The sequence below is a fragment of the Mobula hypostoma genome, chromosome 15 (genome assembly GCF_963921235.1).
Source record: "Mobula hypostoma chromosome 15, sMobHyp1.1, whole genome shotgun sequence".
Lineage (NCBI taxonomy): Eukaryota > Metazoa > Chordata > Chondrichthyes > Myliobatiformes > Myliobatidae > Mobula > Mobula hypostoma.
Genome location: NC_086111.1, coordinates 22,158,378 through 22,178,227, shown reverse-complemented (window position 1 = coordinate 22,178,227; position 19,850 = coordinate 22,158,378). Strand labels below are relative to the sequence as shown.

The 19,850-nt window shown below is 42.6% G+C and overlaps 1 protein-coding gene across 1 annotated transcript in view; it reads left to right on the top strand.

Annotated features, from left to right (window-relative positions):
* The window catches only part of ssuh2.4 (ssu-2 homolog, tandem duplicate 4), a 70,084-nt gene that overhangs the window by 31,414 nt on the left and 18,820 nt on the right, over positions 1-19,850 (top strand). Inside the window, exons 4-7 of the mRNA XM_063067840.1 lie at positions 1,805-1,883; positions 13,507-13,636; positions 15,503-15,563; positions 17,477-17,601. Of these exons, the coding sequence (XP_062923910.1) occupies positions 1,805-1,883; positions 13,507-13,636; positions 15,503-15,563; positions 17,477-17,601 (395 nt within the window). The remainder of the gene's footprint in view (positions 1-1,804; positions 1,884-13,506; positions 13,637-15,502; positions 15,564-17,476; positions 17,602-19,850) is intronic.

Genomic DNA, 19,850 nt, shown 5'->3' with positions numbered 1-19,850 from the left:
AGAACCAGGAAGTATAGTATCCACTTCTAGGCCTCCAACTGAGATAAGCAGTGAATGCCAGTCAGGCTGGGCCGTGGGGGTGTTCTCCCTGTGCTGACAGTGGGTCAAAGATCAACTTTATCTGCCGTGTACATTTGCATGTGTTTGGAATTTGCTGTAATATGTCAGCATGATATGCAACAAAAAAGCAATCAACTGTTATAAAGATATGGAGTAAAATGTGTATATAATATACAGTTGCAAGAAAAAAATTGTGAACCCTTTGCAATGACCTAGTTTTCTGTATTAATTACTCATAAAATGTGGTCTGATCTTTATCTAAGTCACAATAATAGACAAACACAACATGCCTAAACTAATAACACGCTAACAATACCAGCAAGCATTTACGTTTGTACAATGTAAACAGCAATATAAAAATAGTTAATGGATTAAAGTGTTTACAATGCAGTGACAGAGATAATAGATAGAGGGAATTATGTGTGTTAGTGATAATAGTTGAGCAGATTAACTGACTGGGGGAAGAAACTTTCACGACAGTGTGGAGTTTTTGTTTTAATAGCCCTATAACATTTTCCAGAAGGAGGTTTTGGGAAAAGTCAGTTTACAAGGTGTGTAATGATCACAATGATTTTGTTTTCTTCCTTCCTTCTTTGTCCTGGACATATACAAGCCTTGCAGTGCTGGTAAACTGCAGCCAATGATCTTTTCTGCTGTCGTGACAGTTTGTTGTCATTTTTGTATATTGTGAGAGGATGCTGCATCAAACCAGATTGTAATGGCTGATGTGTTACTAGTAATGACTAATGGTGTAAGATGATGCTATTGAAGTTGGGCAATAGCTTACATGTAATTCATAAGGCAAGATATACGACTAAAAACATTATTAGTAATGCTTTTTCTGAGGTAAATTGTGGTGAAATATCACTGCAAACAATGATGAGGCGAACAGAGGTGAAGCTGGCTGGAAGCTTGAGTGGTGCTGGTGTGAGGCAAAGTTTGAGCATCGCATGGTCGAGATGGTGTCAAAGTCAGAGATGGAGTCGGAACAAGCAATTCAGAGAGGAGTCAAGCTGGAGGAGTTTCAGTGCCCATCCACCTAAACCAGGAGTGAGGATGGATCAATCTAAACACCAAATCGATTTTTGAAAGTTTGAGAATAGCTTCAGGCTGACCAGCAAGGTCTAAGCCCAGAGCATATTGCTGTGGTGGGACCTGGGCCCTAGTGCACAGCATGATCTGGAGATTGGATGATTTAAATGCTGGCCCAGAGAGACTGGAAATGCAGGGTGTCAGGACCAGAGGCAAGGGTCAGACCAATTCTGTTCACTCTTTCGTGATATTCACTGCTGTCTCCACGGAGTGTGAGACTGCTCCGACTGCTATGTGCTTCATCTTTGCGAGCTTCATGGCAATTTACCCTGCTATATGACAAACCGAGGTTGAGGCTTTGGGCCTACTCCGGCTGCTCTGCGATTTGGGTTTAAGGACTCAATTTGGTTTGGAATGCTATTGCTTGCTTTTATTGTTTGCGTGATTTGTGTTTTATTTTTTCCTATTTCTTTGGGCATTGGTCTTTGCTTTTAATTGGGTTCTTTCGGGTTTCTTGCTCTGTGGGTGTATGTAAGCTGATGAATCTCAAGGCTGTGTAATTTATACATCCTTTGATAAATGTACTTTGAATCCTTTGTATTAAAGCATCATCACTCACTGCTTCACCCTGTTGGGCCCAAGGGATGGTGAACTTCAAGGTGAAGTCAGAACCTTCCAGTCAAGAATCTAAACATTTGCTTGTGTTTCACAGAGGAGAACTTCGTTCCACCACCACTTTCCACGGCAGAAGGAACAGAGAGACCGGAGCCTCATCCACAGAGGGCGTGGAGGTGAGATCCCACATCTGGAAGGTGACTCCTTATCCTGCAACAATTCAATCCTGATTGACCCCAGCTGTCCTACTCATGTTCTGGAAGCTGGAAGCAAGTCTTGGGATAGTGGGAAACAAAACAAAAAGAGTCCAGAGAGAAACCTGTGTCTTGTGAAATGGACCCATCAGCAAATGAAAGCCATAAGCAATTCAAGGGGCTTTTAGCCCCACAAGGAGGGAGAACCTGTGAACAAAAACAGGGGAGGTAGGGTCAGTCACAGAGCTGCCATTTACCAGCCTCTGTCGTGTGATCAGATGATACTGGTTTGTGTGCCGATGTCTCTGTCTGTTCTCTCTGCCCATGTCATCAAAGGCACAAGTCAGAGAGGTGTGAAAGAGGCCTGTGACAACAGGGCACCTTCCACGTTCCTGAATGCAAGCCCAGCCACTGCAGCTTCTGTTTTGATAAACCCAGACTCCAATTTGTGCACATCAAGATCTCACATGTAAGAAAGTGCTCAAATTATCTGTATGAAGGCACAAAAACAGAGAAGGTCGGAACTATTTCACAAGTCAGGCAGCAGATATAGAGAGTGAGATAGAGGTAACAGACAAGGTTGAAGGCCTTTTTTATTTCCTTTTTTATTGGTATCAACAACATAGGTAGGAAAAGGGAGGAGGTCCTCAAAGTTGACTATAAGGAGTTAGGAAGGAAGTCGAGTAGAGGACCTCAAAGGTACTAATCTCAGGATTACTGCCTGTGCTACGTGACAGTGAGTATAGCAATAGAATGAGGTGGAGGAAAAATGCGTGGCTGAGGGATTGGAGCAGGCGGCCGGGATTCAGATTTCTGGATCACTGGGGCCTCTTTTGGGGCAGGAGTGACCTGTACAAAAAGGATGGGTTGCACTTGAATCCCAGGGGGACCAATATCCTGGTGGGGAAATTTGCTAAGGCTATTGGGGAGAGTTTAAACTAGGATTCCTGGGGGGTGGGAACCGAACTGAAGTGATAGAGGAAAGGGCGGTTGGCTCACAAATAGAGGAAGCTTGGAGACAGTGCAAAAGGGTGGATAGGCAGGTTTTAGAAAAGGTACACGCTCAGACTGATGGTTTGAGATGTCTCTATTTTAATGCAAGAAGTAATACAAACAAAGCAGATGAGCTTAGAGTGTGGATCAGCACTTGATGCTATGATGTGGTCATTACGGAGACTTGGATAGCTCAGGGGCAGGAATGGTTACTTCGAGTGCTAGGCTTTAGGTGTTTCAGGAAGGACAGGGAGGGAGGCAAAAGAGATGGGGGCATGGCACTGTTGATCAGAGATAGTGTCACGGCTGCAGAAAAGAAGGAAGTCATGGTGGGGTTGTCTATGGAGTCTCTGTGGGTGGAAGTTAGGAATAGGAAGGGGACAATAACTCTACTGGGTATTTTTTATAGACCACCCAATAGTAACAAGGATATCGAGGAGCAGATAGGGAGACAGTTTCTGCAAAGGTGGAATAATAACAAGGTTGTTGTGGTTGGAGATTTTAATTTCCCAAATATTGATTGGCATTTCCATAGAGTGAGGGTTTATATGGAGAGGAGTTAGTTAGGTGTGTTCAGGAAGGTTTGTTGACACAGTATGTAGATAAGACTACAAGAGGAGAGGCTGTACTTGATCTGGTGTTGGGAAGTGAACCCAGTTAAGTATCTAGTCACTCAGTGGGAGAGCATTTTGGAGATAGTGATCACAATTTTATCTCCTTTACCATAGCATTGTAGAGGGATAGGAACAGACAAGTTAGGGATACGTTTAATTGGAGTAAGAGGAAATATGAGGCTATCAGGCGGGAACTTGGAAGCATAAATTGGAAACAGGTGTTCTCTGGAAAATGTACGGAAGAAATGTGGCAAATGTTCAGGGGATATTTGCGTGGGGTTTTGCATAGGTACATTCCAATGAGACAGGGAAAGGATGGTAGGATACAGGAACCGTGGTGTACAAAGGCTGTTGTAAGTCTAGTCAAGAAGAAAAGAAGAGCTTACGAAAGGTTCAAAAAAACTAGGTAATGATAGTGATCTAGAAGATCATAAGGCTAGAAGGAAGGAGCTTAAGAATGAAATTAGGAGAGCCAGAAGGGGCCATGAGAAGGCCTTGGCGGACAGGATTAAGGAAAACCCCCAAGGCATTCTACAAGTATGTGAAGAGCAAGAGGATAAGACATGAGAGAATAGGACCAGTGAAGTGTGACTGTGGAAAAGTGTGTATGGAAATGGCAGAAGTACTTAATGAATACTTTGCTTCAGTATTCACTACGGAAAAGGATCTTGGCAATTGTGGGGATGACTTGCAGCGGACTGAGAAGCTTGAGCATGTAGATATTAAGGAAGAGGATGTACTGGAGCTTTGGGAAAGCATCAAGTTGGATAAGTCACTGGGACCGGAAGGGATGCACCCCAGGCTACTGTGGGAAGCGAGAGAGGAGATTGCTGAGCCTCTGGCGATGATCTTTGCATTATCAATGAGGACGGGAGAGGTTCCGGAAGATTGGAGGGTTGCGGATGTAATTATTCAAGAAAGGGAGTAGAGATAGCCCAGGAAATTATAGAGCAATGAATCTTACTTCAGTGGTTGGTAAGTTGATGGAGAAGATCCTGAGAGGCAGGATTTATGAACATTTGGAGAGGCATAATATGATTAGGAATAGTTAGCATGGCTTTGTGAAAGGCAGGTCGTGCCTTACAAGCCTGAATGAATTTTTGAGGATGTGATTAAACACATTGATGAAGGTTGAGCAGCAGATGTAGTGTATATGGATTTCAGCAAGGCATTTGACAAGGTACCCCATCCAAGGCTTATTGAGAAAGTAAGGAGGCATGAGATCCAAGGGGACATTGCATTGTGGATCCAGAACTGGCTTGCCCACAGAAGGCAAAGAGTGGTTATAGATGGGTCATATTCTGCATGGAGGTCGGTGACCAGTGGTGTGCCTCAGGGAGCACACATAAAAATTGCTGGTGAATGCAGCAGGCCAAGCAGCATCTATAGGAAGAGGTACAATTGAAGTTTTGGGCCGAGACCCTTCGTCAGGACTGACTGAAAGAAGAGATACTAAGAGATTTGAAAGTGGGAGCCAGAGGGGGAGATCTAAAATGATAGAAGACAGGAGGGTGAGAGATGGAGCTAAGAGCTAGAAAGTTGATTGGCAAAAGGGATATGAGAGGATCATGGGATAGGAGGCCCAGGGAGAAAGGAAGGGGGAAGCCCAGAGGATGGGCAAGGAGAAGGACAGAGGGAGAAAAAGGAGAGAGAGAGAAAAAATTTAGTTAATTAATAATAAATAAATAAATACATAAATGAATGGGGTACGAAGAGAAGGTGGGGTATTAATGGAAGTTAGAGAAGTCAATGTTCATGCCATCAGGTTGGAGGCTACCCAGATGGAATATAAGGTGTTGTTCCTACAACCTGAGTGTGGCTTCATCTTGACAGTAGAGGAGGCCGCAGATAGACAAATCAGAATGGGAATGGGACGTAGAATTAAAATGTGTGGCCACTGGGAGATCCTGCTTTCTCTGGCAGCCAGAGCGTAGGTGTTCAGCGAAACAGTCTCCCAGCCTGCGTCGGGTCTCGCCAATATATAGAAGGCAACATTGGGAGCACCGGACTCAGTATATCACCCTAGCAGACTCACAGGTGAAGTGTTGCCTCACCTGGAAGGACTGTCTGGGGCTCTGAATGGTGGTGAGGGAGGAAGTGTAAGGGCATGTGTAGCACTTGTTCCAGAGAAAGCAGGATCTCCCAGTGGCCACACATTTTAATTCCACGTCCCATTCCCATTCTGATATGTCTTTCCACGGCCTCCTCTACTGTCAGGATGAACCCACACTCAGGTTGGAGGAACAACATCTTATATTCCATCTGGGTAGCCTCTAACCTGATGGCATGAACATCGACTTCTCTAACACGAGGAACTCTGCAGATGCTGGAAATTCAAGCAACATCCATCAAAGTTGCTGGTGAACGCAGCAGGCCAGGCAGCATATCTAGGAAGAGGTACAGTCGACGTTTCGGGCCGAGACCCTTCGTCAGTCCTGACAAAGGGTCTCGGCCCAAATTGACTTCTCTAACTTCCGTTAATGCCCCACTTCCCCTTCGTACCCCATCTGTTATTTATTTATTATTATTAATTTTTTTCTCTCTCTCTCCTTTTTCTCCCTCTGTCCCTCTCACTATACTCCTTGCCCATCCTCTGGGCTTCTCCCTAGGCTTCCTGTCCCGTTATCCTCTCATATCCCTTTTGCCAATTAACTTTCCAGCTCTTAGCTCCATCCCTCCCCTTCCTGTCTTCTATCATTTCGGATCTCCCCCTCCCCCTCCTACTTCCAAATCTCTTACTGTCTCTTTTTTCAGTTAGTCCCGACGAAGGGTCTTGGCCCGAAACGTCGACTGTACCTCTTCCTATAGATGCTGCCTGGCCTGCTGCGTTCACCAGCAATTTTTATGTGTGTTGCTTGAAATTCCAACATCTGCAGATTTCCTTGTGTTTGCCTCAGGGATCTGTTCTGGGACCCCTACTCTTTGTGATTTTTATAAATGACCTGGATGAGGAAGTGGAGGGATGGGTTAGTAAATTTGCTGATGACACAAAGGTTGTTGTGGATAGCGTGGAAGGCTGTTAGTGATTACAGCGGGACATTGATAGGATGCAAAACTGGGCTGAGAAATGGCAGATGGAGTTCAACCCAGATAAGTGTAAGGTGGTTCATTTGGTATGATGGCAGAGTACAGCATTAATGTTAAGACTCTTGGCAGTGTGGAGGATCAGAGGGATCTTGGGGTCCATATCCATAGGACACTCAAAGCTGCTATGCAGGTTGACTGGTTAAGAAGGCATACGGTGCATTAGCCTTCATCAATCATGGGATCCAGTTTAAGAGCAGAGAGGTAATGTTGCAGCTATATAGGACCATGGTCAGACCCCACTTGGGAGTACTATGCTCAATTCTGGTTGCCTCACTACAGGAAGAACGTGGAAATTATAGAAAGGGTGCAGAGCAGATGTACTGGGATGTTGCCTGGATTGGGGAGCATGCCTTATGAAATAGGTTGAGTGAACTCGGCCTTTTCTCCTTGGACTGACGGAGGATGAGAGGTGACCTGATAGAAGTGTAGAAGACAATGAGAAGCATTGATTGTGTGGGTAGTCACAGGCTTTTTCCCAGGGCTGAAATGGCTAACTCAAGAGGGCACAGTTTTAAGGTGCTTGCAAGTAGGTACAGAGGAGATGTCGGGTAAGTTTTTTACGCAGACAGTGGTGAGTGCGTGGAACGGGCTGTCGGCGGAAGTGGTGGAGGCAGATATGATAGGGTCTTTTAAGAGACTCCTGGATCGGTACATGGAGCTTAGAAAAAATAGAGGGCTATGGATAAGCCTAGGTAATTTCTAAAGTAAGGACGTGTTCAGCACAGCTTTGTGGGCCGAAGGGCCTGTATTGTGCTGTAGGTTTTCTATGTTCTATGCTCTATTTCCAGCATTTTATGGTTTTTTCAATGTATATTTTCAGCATTCTAAAGTATTTTGAGTTTATTTCAGATAGACAAAGTTCAAATGACCGTATTTTTAAACAGAGTAGCACCAGTTTTCCTTGCTGACCTCATCCTTTACACTAGGGAGGAGTATTGAGACATTTTCAAAAGACTACCAAGCTTTCATAATTCACTTCAGTACACGCCAATTTAGAAAGTGTTACAGAACCAGACTCCAACGCAGGGCTTCAGAGAAAATTGAAGGCAACGACGATTACCCAGAGATCTCCCCCATTTTGTTGAAAAGCATTTTGTTTTGACTAGGGCAAACAGCAGGGGCCTTGATATAATGACCTATTGAGAGACAACATCACAGTTTAGCACTGGATGAGAGTGAGGTGAAATACTAAGGCAAGTGTTTGATACAGAATCATATGATTGCATTTGACATGGGTGAATTTCAATGTAGCTAAAGCTGACCAGATGTCATATTATTGTAGCCAGTTCTCAGCACCACAGACTTTGGGAGGACATATTACTTAGGAGAGAATGTTGTCTAAGTTTAATGTCTAGACTCCAGCAGTTAAATTATTAAATTGCAATTATTTTCGCTGGAACTTAGATGCAGGGTAATTCTTTTTTTAATATAAAAAATATGAAGGATGGGTGGAATGAAACTGTTCTGTTGATTGGACATAGATTACATTGTTTAATGAAGAAGAACCACTCACAATATTGGCAAGAGAGACTATTGATGGAATTAAGTATTAGGAATCGGAGTAAACCACTCGGCCCCATTAAATGTTTCTACCTTCAAATTAGTTCATGGTTGATAGATATTCACTCAGTGGCCACTTTATTAGGTACACCTTCTCGTTAATGCAAAAATCTAATCAGCCAATCATGTGGCAGAAACCCAATGCATTAAAGCATGCCGACATGGTCAAGAAGTTCTCTTTTTGTTCAGACCAAACAGTAGAATGGGGGAAAAATGTGACCTAAGTGACTTTGACTGTAGATTGATTGTTGGTGCCAGGCAGGATGGCTTGAGTATCTCAGAAACTGCTGATCTAGCAACAGTGTTTAGAGCTTACAGAGAATGGTGTGAAAAACAATGAACATCCAGTGAGTGACAGTCTTGTGAATTAAAATACCTTGTTAATGATAGAGATCTGAGGAGAATTGCTGGACTGGTTCAATCTGACTGAAACTCAAATAACCTCGCATTACAACAGTGGTGTGCTGAACAACATCTCTCAATGCACAACACACTAAACCTTGAAGTGGATGGGCTACAGCAGCAGAAGACAACACCGGGTTTCATTCCTGTGCCTAATGAGTGTACTGGCTCTCTATATAACTTCAAGAATATCAGGTTGTAACTTTGACAGCATTCTTTAGTGGAAGGTTCCAAATTTCTGCTTTCTTTTTTTTAGGAGAAAGCACTTCCTGGCATCAGATTGGAATGGAGTGCAGTAATTTAGTGTTCTTTTTTGCCCCACACAGGGAGAAACAGTTACTCCCTTTATATCCACCAATGCAATAATGAAAGGGTGAGAGTTTGGTTGCTATAATGACGCCCCTTTGTGTGAATTCAACATGAAACACTGATCACCTACATCAGTAAGAACGATATGTAATCAAACCACTTCAGATAGTAATTGGAAGGAAATCATTGGATTAAATTACACACAGTTTTCTTTATTCCATTTTTTTAATCCTGTTAGTTTGTCAATCAAGACCTTGTAGAGTCATAGAGATGGAAGTGGACCAAAGACTCCAAGCTGAGCCTGTCCCATTTGTGGGTGTTTGGCCTATATCCCTCTGAACCTGTCCTATCCATGTACCTGTCCAAGTACCTTTCAATTGATGTTAATGTACCTTCCTCTGGAAGTGTATCCGTGTATTAATCTCCCTCTGGGGAAATATTGCCCTTCAGGTTCCTATTAAGTCTCTCCCCTTTCACCTTGCACATGTACCCTCTAGTTCTTGATTCCCCAAACCTGGAAGAAGGATGGTGTATGTTTGCCCTATCAGTAATGGCTCTCATTGCTTTGCCTCTAAGATCATAAGACATAGGAGCAGGAATAGACTATTTGGCCCAACGAGTCTGCTCTGCCATTCGATCATGGCTGATTTATTATTTTTCTCAACCCTATTCTCCTGCCTTCTTCCCGTAACCTTTGACGTACTTACTAATCAAGAATCTCTCAATCTCAGCTTTAAATATACTCAATCACTTGGCCTCCACAGCTTCCTGTGGGAATGAATTCCACAGCTTTATCACCTTCTGGTGAAAGAAATTCTTCAACTCTGTTCCAAAGGGTCATCCTTTTATTCTGAGACTGTGCCCTCTAGTACTAGATTCCTATAACTGGAAACAGCGTCTGCACATTCACTCTATCCAGGCCTTCTGACAAGTTTCAGTGAGATCCTACCTCATTCTCTAAACTCCAGTGAGTACGAGCCGAGAGCCATCAAGCCCTCCTCACATGTTAAAAATTTCGTCCCTGGGATCATCCTTATGAGCCTTCTCTGGACCCTCTCTAACGCCAGTGCTTCTTTCCCTACATATTGGGCCCAAAGCTGCTCACAATGCTTCATATGTGATCTGACCAGTGCCTTGTAAAGCCTCAGCATGACATTCTTGCTTTGATATTCCCGTCCTCTTGAAGTGAATGCTAGCATTGCATTTGCCTTCCTTACCACCAATTCACTCTGCAAGTTAAACTTTTCAGGAATCCTGCGGGGGGCTCCCAAATCCCTTTGCACCACTGATTTCTGAATTTGTTCCACGTTTAGAAAATAGTCTATGCCTTTATTCCTCCTACCAAGGTGCATGACTACATACTTCCCTACGCACTGTATTCCATCTGCTTTCTTTGCCCACTCTCCTTATCTATCGAAGTCCTTCTGCAGACTCCCTGCTTTCTCAACAGTGTCTGCCCCACCGCCTGTCTTTGTATCGTCCACAAACTTGGCCACAAAGCCTTCTATTCAGTCATCTAGATCATTAGCGTGAGAAGTAGCAGACCCAACACCAACAGCAGTAGCCACCAGCACCAACCAGAAAAGTCCTCATTTATTTCCACTCTTTGCCTTCTGCTAGTCAGTCAATCTTCTATCCATGTTAGTGTCTTTGTTTTAATACCATGAGCTTTTATCTTGTTTAGCAGCTTCATGTGTAGCACCTTGTCAAAAGGCTTGTTGAAATTCCAAATAACATCCACAACTCTTTTTTGTCTATCCTGTCTTTATTTCCTCAAAGAATTCCAACAGATTTGTCAGGCAAGATCTCAACTGATGGAAATCATTCTGACTTTGACGTATTTTATCATGTACTTCCAAGTACCCTGCAATTTCACTCTAAATGTTTTATGTTCTTTGTTAATAATGAACTCCAACATCTTACCAACCACTGAAGTCAAGATAACAGCAGGTAATTTCCTGTCTTTTTCCCCCCTCCCTTCTTGAAGAGCAGAAGGGTATTAGCTATTTTGTCATCCTCTGGAACCATTCCAGATTCTAATGATCCTTGAGAAATTACTTCTAATGCCTCCAGAATCTCTTCAGCTACCTCATTCAGAGCCCTGAGGTAGAGCCTGTCTGGTCCAGGTAACATAATCACCTTCAGACCTTTCAATATATCAAGCGCCTTCTCATTAGTAAGAGTGACTACACTCACTTCTGCCTCCCCCGACTCCTGAATTTCTGACATGGTGCTGCTGAAGACTGACACAAAATACTTACTCAGTTCATCGATTATTTCTTTGTTCCTGATTACTACTTTTCCAGTGTCATTTTCCAGCAGGTTGATCCCCACTCACGCCTATCTTTTAAATATCTGGAAAAACTTTTGGTGTTCTCTTATTATTAGCTAACTTATCTTCATACTACATCTTTTTCCCCTTTTAATGCTTTTTAGTTGCCTTCTGTTGATTTTTGAAAGCTTCCCAATCACCAGGCTAGTTTTTACAATATTATATGCCCCTCTTTGGCTTTATGCCTTCTTTGCCTTGTCATCCAGGGTTCATCCTCCCTTTAGAATGCTGCTGCTTCGTTCGGATGAACTGATCCTGAGTCCTCTGAGCTTCTTCCAGAAACTTCAGTTATTGGTGCTCTACCATCATCCCTGCTAGGGTCCTTCTCCACGTTACCGTAGTTACTTTTACTCAACTGTAATACCAATAACATGTGATTTTTAACTTCTCTCTCTCAAACTTCAGTGTGAATTCTATCATATTCTAATCATTGTCTCCTAAGGCATCATCAATGCCGCTAATTCAACTTGTGATCTTCACCAGTGACCTCCCATCTGACTTCATGCACTATACTTCCAAAAGTGCATTTAGGCACTGCTAACTGGATTGGATAGAGCCATGATGCTCTACTCTTCCACCATGCACAGGAGAAATTTACTCTTTACTCTCCACCCATGATACAGCTTTCAATATTGTAAATAACTCAGCATCCACAAATAACAAGATCTTCAAACTTCTGCGAGTGAAAATTCTAGTCTTCAATGGGCCTTCCAGTAACCTTAGACCATTTCACCTTAGGTCCAGATATGCCCCTAATATTCTTTGGGATCTACCCGATCCAGTTCCCTCAGAATCATCTCTGTATGCATCAACCCTCATTCTTCCAAACTTCAAATAGCAAAGGCTTTTCCCGCAAGGCAACCATCTGTCAAATTAAACAACATATCTCTGTGCTTCTTCCAAGGCAAGCATGTCCCTTGTGGTGGCCAAAATTTCTGATTGACTCTTTCCATTAACTGGAGAAATGCTTTCCCTACATGGACTTCCCGTGGGTCAACTGTGACACCAAAATTGGACAAGCAGTATGTGTGTCTTTGTGAGTACTTCAGCAGAACAGGATAGGGGAATGTAGGTCTTGAAGCCTTATGTACCTCGGGAATTTCAAAGCACAGTCCAAATCTTGTACTTCTCTGAAGGTTCCTTTTTTGAAATTGGCCATTAGCTTCATCCTTTCAGAATGTGATAATTTGATGGAGTTCACTTAAGATGGTCGTGGCTATTAAAATATAAGGGAAATTTACAAGCTGTTTTATAGACCTCTTTTAATTAGTTCCATTTGCTACTTGTGCAAAACAGCCCTCCATTTCTAATCCATCTGTGGTATGGCTTCAGCAGGGTTCATTTCCAAGACTATTGTTGTAATTTGTAACCATGGAAATGGTGAGTCTCATCAGCAGTTCTTTTCTCTGAACCTCTTGAAAAACTGTTAAAAGTCACCTGACCAAAATTACTTTCAGGCCAGACTGTGTAGACATGGTTGAAAAACCTCCCTCAAGCCTGCCTGCTGGGCCAGTTGAGTTTTGCCGCAGTTTAATGGCTCTGCTTGATTGTGTCCTTAAATTAATGGATCCATTAAGTTCAGCTGAACCAGATTTCTGTGGTTGGAAATGCTTTTCCAGGACCATACTAGTGGTGTGCTCACTCAAGTCAAATACAATGTTCTCCAAAGAGGTTGTCTATTGGTGGGTTCTCAGTTGGCTGTAGAGGTCAGTCTGGGCTCCACCTATTCCAGTGCAGTGTGGGCAAGAGTAAGTGGCGGCTGAGGTTAGTGGTTGGGTCTTTTGGTTGTTCAGTTTCTCCACTGGCACCAACCGCTTGTTCTCTGTGGCACAGTGAAGGTCGATCTCATGTAGCACAGCTCCCTCTTGAACAGATTTCCTCCAGATACATCTATTGAGTGCAGAGTCTTCCCAGTTTTTAGATGTAATGTTCAATTTCTTCAAGCTGATTTTGTTGTTATTTTTGAAGTGTTTCCTTTGGGCACCAAGGGGCTCAGTGATCTTCGTTCAGCTGGGAGTAAAGGATCTGTTTGGGTTCCGTCACCATTGCATTAACTACAGCACAATAGGGTCAACGTTTGAAGCTCGATAGGTGCGCATTTGAATAAGTTGAGATGGATCCTATTAATCCTGAAGAGTTAGTTAATTTTAAGCAATATTTTGAATGACGCAGTATGAAGAAATGGAATAAGGGTAAGTTTGGACTGTAACTTTGTAGAACCTGTGGATCAGTCATAACATGTTAATTTTTTATTCTTGTCCCCTTCCAATTCTCCCTACCTGTTGCTATCTCTTCCCTGCCTCTTCAGTATCCCATCTGTCACTGAGGAGACGGCTAGAGAGGCATTTATCCAGTATGCATCCAGCAAATGTTGCTACAGTGCCAAACCTGCCAAAGAAATGGCCTTTCGAGATTTAAGACCATGCAACACCTACAGAGTAAGTGAGGACTTTTTCTTGAAAGAAAAATAAACTGGAATTGATTGTATGCCTGATTGCATTTCTAGGAAATATTTCAGAAGCTATAGATACAGTATGTTATTTTGCTATGCAGTTTTCACTAACTTTCCTTGGTTCTTATTAATGTAAAAAAATTATTTTCAACATGACACAGAGTCATGCAGTGCAGAAACAAATCCTTCTGCCCAACATTCACACTGACCAATATTCCCATCTAAGCTAGGTCCTTTTTTTACTGCATTTGGTCCATTTCTCTCCAAACCTCTCCTGCCCATGTACCTGTCCAAGTGCCTTTTAAATATTGATAATGTCTTGGCTCAACCGCTTCCTCTGGCAATTTATTCCATATGCTGAGCACCCTCTGCATTTAAAAAACAAAGTTGCCACTTAGGTTCCTATTAAATCCACCCCTCTCACCTCAAACCTATGCCCTCTGGTTCTTGCTTCTCCAACTCTGGGGGGAACACTATTGTGTTCATCCCATTTATGTCACTCATTAAACCATAAGACGTAGAAGCAGAACCAGGCTATTCAGCCCATCGAGTCCACTGTGCCATTTCATCATGGCTGATTTATTATCCCTCTCAACCTCATTTTCCTGCCTTTTCCCTGCAACCTTTGACACTCCTACTATTCAAGAACCTATCAGCCACCACTTTAAACATACCCAATGATTTAGCCTCCACAACCATCTGCGGCAATGAATCCCACAGATTTATCACCCTCTGGCTAAAGAAGTTCTTCCTCATCTCAGTTCTTAAGCATTCTCCTATGTGTCAATGAATGAAGTCCCAACCGTCTCAGCCTTTCTTCATAATTCAGTCCCCTCAGATCCCAACAATGTCATTGTAAATCTCCTGTACACCCTTTCCAACTAAAGGCATCTTCCCTATGTCAGGGTTACCAAAATTGAACGCAATATTCCAAATGCAATCTTTCAAACATCTGTACAATTGCAACATAGCATCCTGTTGTCAAACCACTAGATAGAAGTTTGTCAGCAATAGGGTATGAACAACCCAGGACTTGTGCTTCTGCCTAGTTTCCCTTTCAGTGAGACTAGCCCATTAGTTTCATGCTAAAGGAAGCCTGATAATTTAAGGAAGCCTGTGTTTGAGATAGTTGTGGCAAAAACTTCAAAGTCTTAGGAAAGTTTTCAAGTGTAGATCTCCTTTAATTAGTTCCGCCTGCTATTCGTGCAAAGCAGCCCTCCATTTTCTAATAGATCTGTAGTCTGGTTTAAACTGCTATGTTTACGAGGTAAATTCGCAAATGCTGCCTTTTGTAGTAATTAATGTCTTATGTCTATGAAATCTACACTGCTGTAAATGTTAACTATTCATGGTAACAACTTATTAACTTGCATCCAATTTTTTGAAAGAATTCCTTTCTGCTGAAAGAAGCTTCTGATCGATGGAGAGGTCCAGTATCATTCTGAATTTATATTAATACACAGCATGGCAGTATTGACTTCTGTAAATTCCCTGTAGAATCTGAAGCCAAGGGTGGCTCCAAAATCACTTAAAATTTGAGTTGCACCAAACAACATACCTGTTGGCCTGAATCATCTTGAAGTACTTGGGGCAAGTGAGGAGTGAGAAAGCAGTTGTAAAGGCAGTTTTTTGGAGCCCTTTGTGGAAGGGAGAACACGATAGAGTGAAGGAAGTATTTGGGAAAGGTCATTCATGGTGAACAGGACCTAAATCTATTTGCATAAGAAGGGAAGCACCCGGATCAGTGCCACCAGTAACCTAATGCTGATGAGACTGAGCCATGAAAAGTTATTTAAATACTGTAAGAAGACATTCTCTGAGCCGTTCCTAAACTGGGTTCATTTTACTCTAGTATCGCCTGGAAAGCTTCACTGAATCCAGATCAACTGAGTGGACATCAAAGCCCTATACAGGTGAGCACATGACCAGCAAAGTAAGTTGAACCCAAAGAACTTCACAGGGACCAAACTGACGACACCTCTGAGTATTTTATTGCATTGGAGTTCTGTCCTTCTGGTTGACCCAAGATCAATGGGACACGCAAAAGAATACAGATTCTGGAATCTGGAGCAACACACAAGTTGCTGGAGGAACCCTGGTCCAGATGAAGGGTCTCAACCAGGAGCATTAACTGTCCATTTCACTCCATAGACTGATTGGCCCAAAATCAGTTCATCAAACATGCCTTAGGTCCCTGTCGTCTACCCGTTCATGGTTCCAAGACACTCTTGGCCTCCATTTTCCTATGTGTAACCCTGCCAGTAATTAATTCTCTCTGCCATCAAATTCTGCAGTTGATGAGGTCTCCCCATCCTTTTGCCGAACACCATCCATAACTCAAGATATTTCCCTGCCCTCACATAATTGTGTCTTCTTTCTGCCTTTTTAGTTTTACCTTTTTCATATTGTGTATTTCCTTCACAACAAAGGCGACTCATTAAGATGCTCAAAGCAATCCCACAATTCCAATTTCTATTCCCCTCCCCCACTTATTTTTCCTGTAACCTATTCTCTTTCACATGCCCTTAACTCCCACAATTCTCCTCCCATCCAGCCACACCAGGGATAATTTACAGTGAGTAATTAACCACCAGTCAGCAGATAGAACAAAGGACACGGAACAGTACAGCACAGGAACAGACCATACAGCCCACTATGTTGTGCCAAACCAGTTAAAACACAAATCACAAACATTTAATCCCATTAATCCCTCCTACCTAAACAATGGCCATATCCTTCCATCTTCCTTACATCCATTTGCCTATTCAGACTTCTCTTAAAAGGCTCTAATGTATTTGCCTCTACCCCCATACCAGGTAGCGCATTCCAGGCATTCACCACTGTGAGTAAAGAACTTACTTCTCACATCCTCTTTCAACCTAACCCCCCCTCACCTTCATTGCCTGCCCTCTGGTATTAGACATTTCAACACTGAGAACCAGATATCCCCTGTCTACTCTTATCTATGCCTCTCTGATCTTTGATATGGAATAAAACAGGCCCTCTAGCCCACGATGCCTATGCTGAACATGATACCAAGTTAAACTAAATCTCTTCCTCCTACCCATGATCCATGTGCCTCCGTTCCCTGCATCTTTCTGTGTCTAATAGTCTGTTATCTTACCTACTTCTACCACCCTGGCAACCTGTTCCAGGTATCTTCCACATGCTCTGTGTCTGAGAAACACTTGCCCTGCACGTCTCTCTCAAACCATTTCCCTCTCACCTTCTCTAGTATTTGACATTTTTACCATATCTATGCCTCTTATAATTTTATAAACCTATCAGGCCTCCCTTCAGCTGCCAGCACTCCAGATGAAATAGCCCAAGGTTGTCCAACTTGTCTTTATAAGTTTACGCACTCTAATCCAGGCAGAACCCCAGTAAACCTCTTCTGTATCCTCCCTAAAGTTTCCATGTACTTCCTGTAATGGGATGACAGAACTGAACGAGTTTCTCCCGAGTACAGCCAAATGAAAGCTTTATATAACTCGAAACCGAAGCACTTGGTATGGGAAACTGACAGAGTGACAAGGAAAGCATGCAAACTCAATGCAGACAGCTCACGAGGCCGAGGTCAAGGTCATACCCAGTAACTGGAGCTATGAGTCCGCATCATTGCCCAATGTGCTGCCTTCAACATCCTTGTGCACTTCAGAGAACTTGGATATCATCTGTAGATCCAATGATGTATATTCCCTGAATTTGACATTCTAATGTAACTTAATCTGATTCTTGAATTGTGTGAAATATTATTAATTTGTTGTGAGAAGTGTTTTCTAAACTCAGCAGTTTAGAACCTGCTGATGGTGTCTTGCTGTTTTAGGTCAGTTTGTGGACAGCAATGCCTATGGGCCTGCTCCACTTCCCTGGGATATTGTAGTGCACATACCCCAAATGTTTCAGGACTACACCGAGAAAGTCCCCGTGCCTCACACTTCCTCCGTTAAGGTATGTTTCCTTTTAAACATTATACAAACTGGCCCCGGGCAACAAATATCCAACTTATGGACACTTTTAACTTACTTATGTTTGTATACATATGTATGTATATGTTCCTATGATATTATTAAAGTCAAACATTTGATGTCCATACATGAGTTCATTCCTGTAAACAGCAGAACTAGTGTTTCCGCGTTTCCCCCTCTCTGCCCTCTCCCCACACCCTCTCCTCTTCCCCCTTATTTTGCCATGGAAAATCCTAACCGGATCAATAACTATTGTCCAGTAGTATTTACATTCATGAAGTACTTTGAGAGATTGTTCGAGAAACATGTCAGCTCTTTCTGAGGAGTGACTTGGATCTTCTCCAATTTGCTTACTGGCACAAGATGCCATTTCATTCCACTCAGCTCTGGAACATCTAGATCATGAAGATGCAGACGTCAGAATACTCTTCATTGACTACAGTTCAGCATTGAACACTATCATCCTCTCAAAACAAATCAATAAGCTCCAACACCTAGGCTTTGATACTTCATTGTGTAACTGGATCATTGATTTCCTCACTTGCAGACCTTAGTCAGTTTGGATCAGGAACAATGTCTCATCCACAATCACCATCCGTAACTTTCAATTCCTGGGCATTGTCACATGAGAGGATTTGCCCTGGGACTGGCACGTAAATTCCATTTCAAAGAAAGCATGGCTGTCTTAAAAGTTTGCAGAGATTCTGCATGTCATCTAAAACTTCAACAAACTTTTGTACTTGTACAGTAGAGAGTATCCTGACTGGTTGCATCACAGCCTGGTATGGAAACACCAATGCTCAAGAAAGAAAAAGCCTACAAAAAGTGGTTGATACCTTTCAATTCATGACAGGAAAAGCCCTCCCCACCATAAAGCACATCTACAAAGAGCACTGCCACGAGAGGGTAGTATCCATCATCAAGGGCACCCACCAGCCAGGCCATGCTCTCTTCTTCCTACCACTGTCAGGATAGGGATAGAGGAGCATCAGGTCCCATACCACCAGGTTCCTGAAGAGTTACTACTCTTCAACATCTTTACTCACCAGCACACTGAATTGATCATTGAACGAACCTATGGACTCACTTTCAAAGACTCTGCAATTCATGTTCTCAGTATTAATTATTTATTTATTATTTATTATTGTTTATTGTTGTATTTGCACAGTTAATCACTGTGTGTGTGTGTGTGGCTTTTCATAGATTCTATTGTACTACTTTGTGCTGTGAATGCCTGCAAGAAAATGAATCTCAGGGTGGTATTTGGTGACGTATACATACTTTGATAATAAATTTACTTTGAGCTTAATTGCCTAAAGATGAAAAGTATCGATCTATTTGGAGTTGATATGTTAGACGAACATGGTGATAATTTTGGAAACTTTATTGAATGGATAATTTGGAAGGAATTGAAATTGAGGGCCAAATTCCTCTTATTGCCCAGAGGCTGAGTCTACCTTGGTACAGATTGTTATTGAAAGATTGGTTGTCCAAGTGGAAGTGTTTTGAATTTATATACTGTACCTTGAGTTTCACATGATAAATATGATGCTCTCCCCAATGAAGGTTGTTAATAGCTCATTGGAGAAAAGCAGACAGTCAAGCGAGCCTGTTCTTTGCATCTTTAAAATAAGTTCTTAAACTATTCTGTTTTTCAAAAATTGAATAAAAATTGAATAAGTAGACTGTAATTTGGCTTTCTGGGACGTGTGGGGCCTTTGATTATCTGGCTGCTTTACCGAGCCAGCAAGAAGATTAGACAGAGTCCATAGATGGGAGACTGGTTTCCATGATGTGCTGAGCTGTGTCCATAACTTTCTGAAGTTTCTTGCAGCCTTGAGCAGAAAAAATGACGTACCAAGCTACAATGCTTCTAGATAGGATGCTCTGTGGCGCATTGATAAAAATTGGTGAGGGCTAAAGGGGACATGACAAATTTCTTTAGTCTCCTGAGGAAGTAGAAGCACTGGTGTGCTTCTTTAAACATGGCATCCATGTGGTTGGATCAGAACAAGTTATTGGTAACCACTGGTGCTTGAAACTCCCAAGCCTCGTGACCTCAGCATCAGGCGGAAGGTAAGATCAGCACATACCACCAGGCTCAAAGACAGCAGTTATGAGACTACTAAATATTTCCCTAGTGTGATGGCTCCTCTTGGCTTTACAATCTACTTTGCTGTGACCTTCCACCTTCCTGTCTGCCTGAATTGTACTTTCTCTGCATTCACTCAT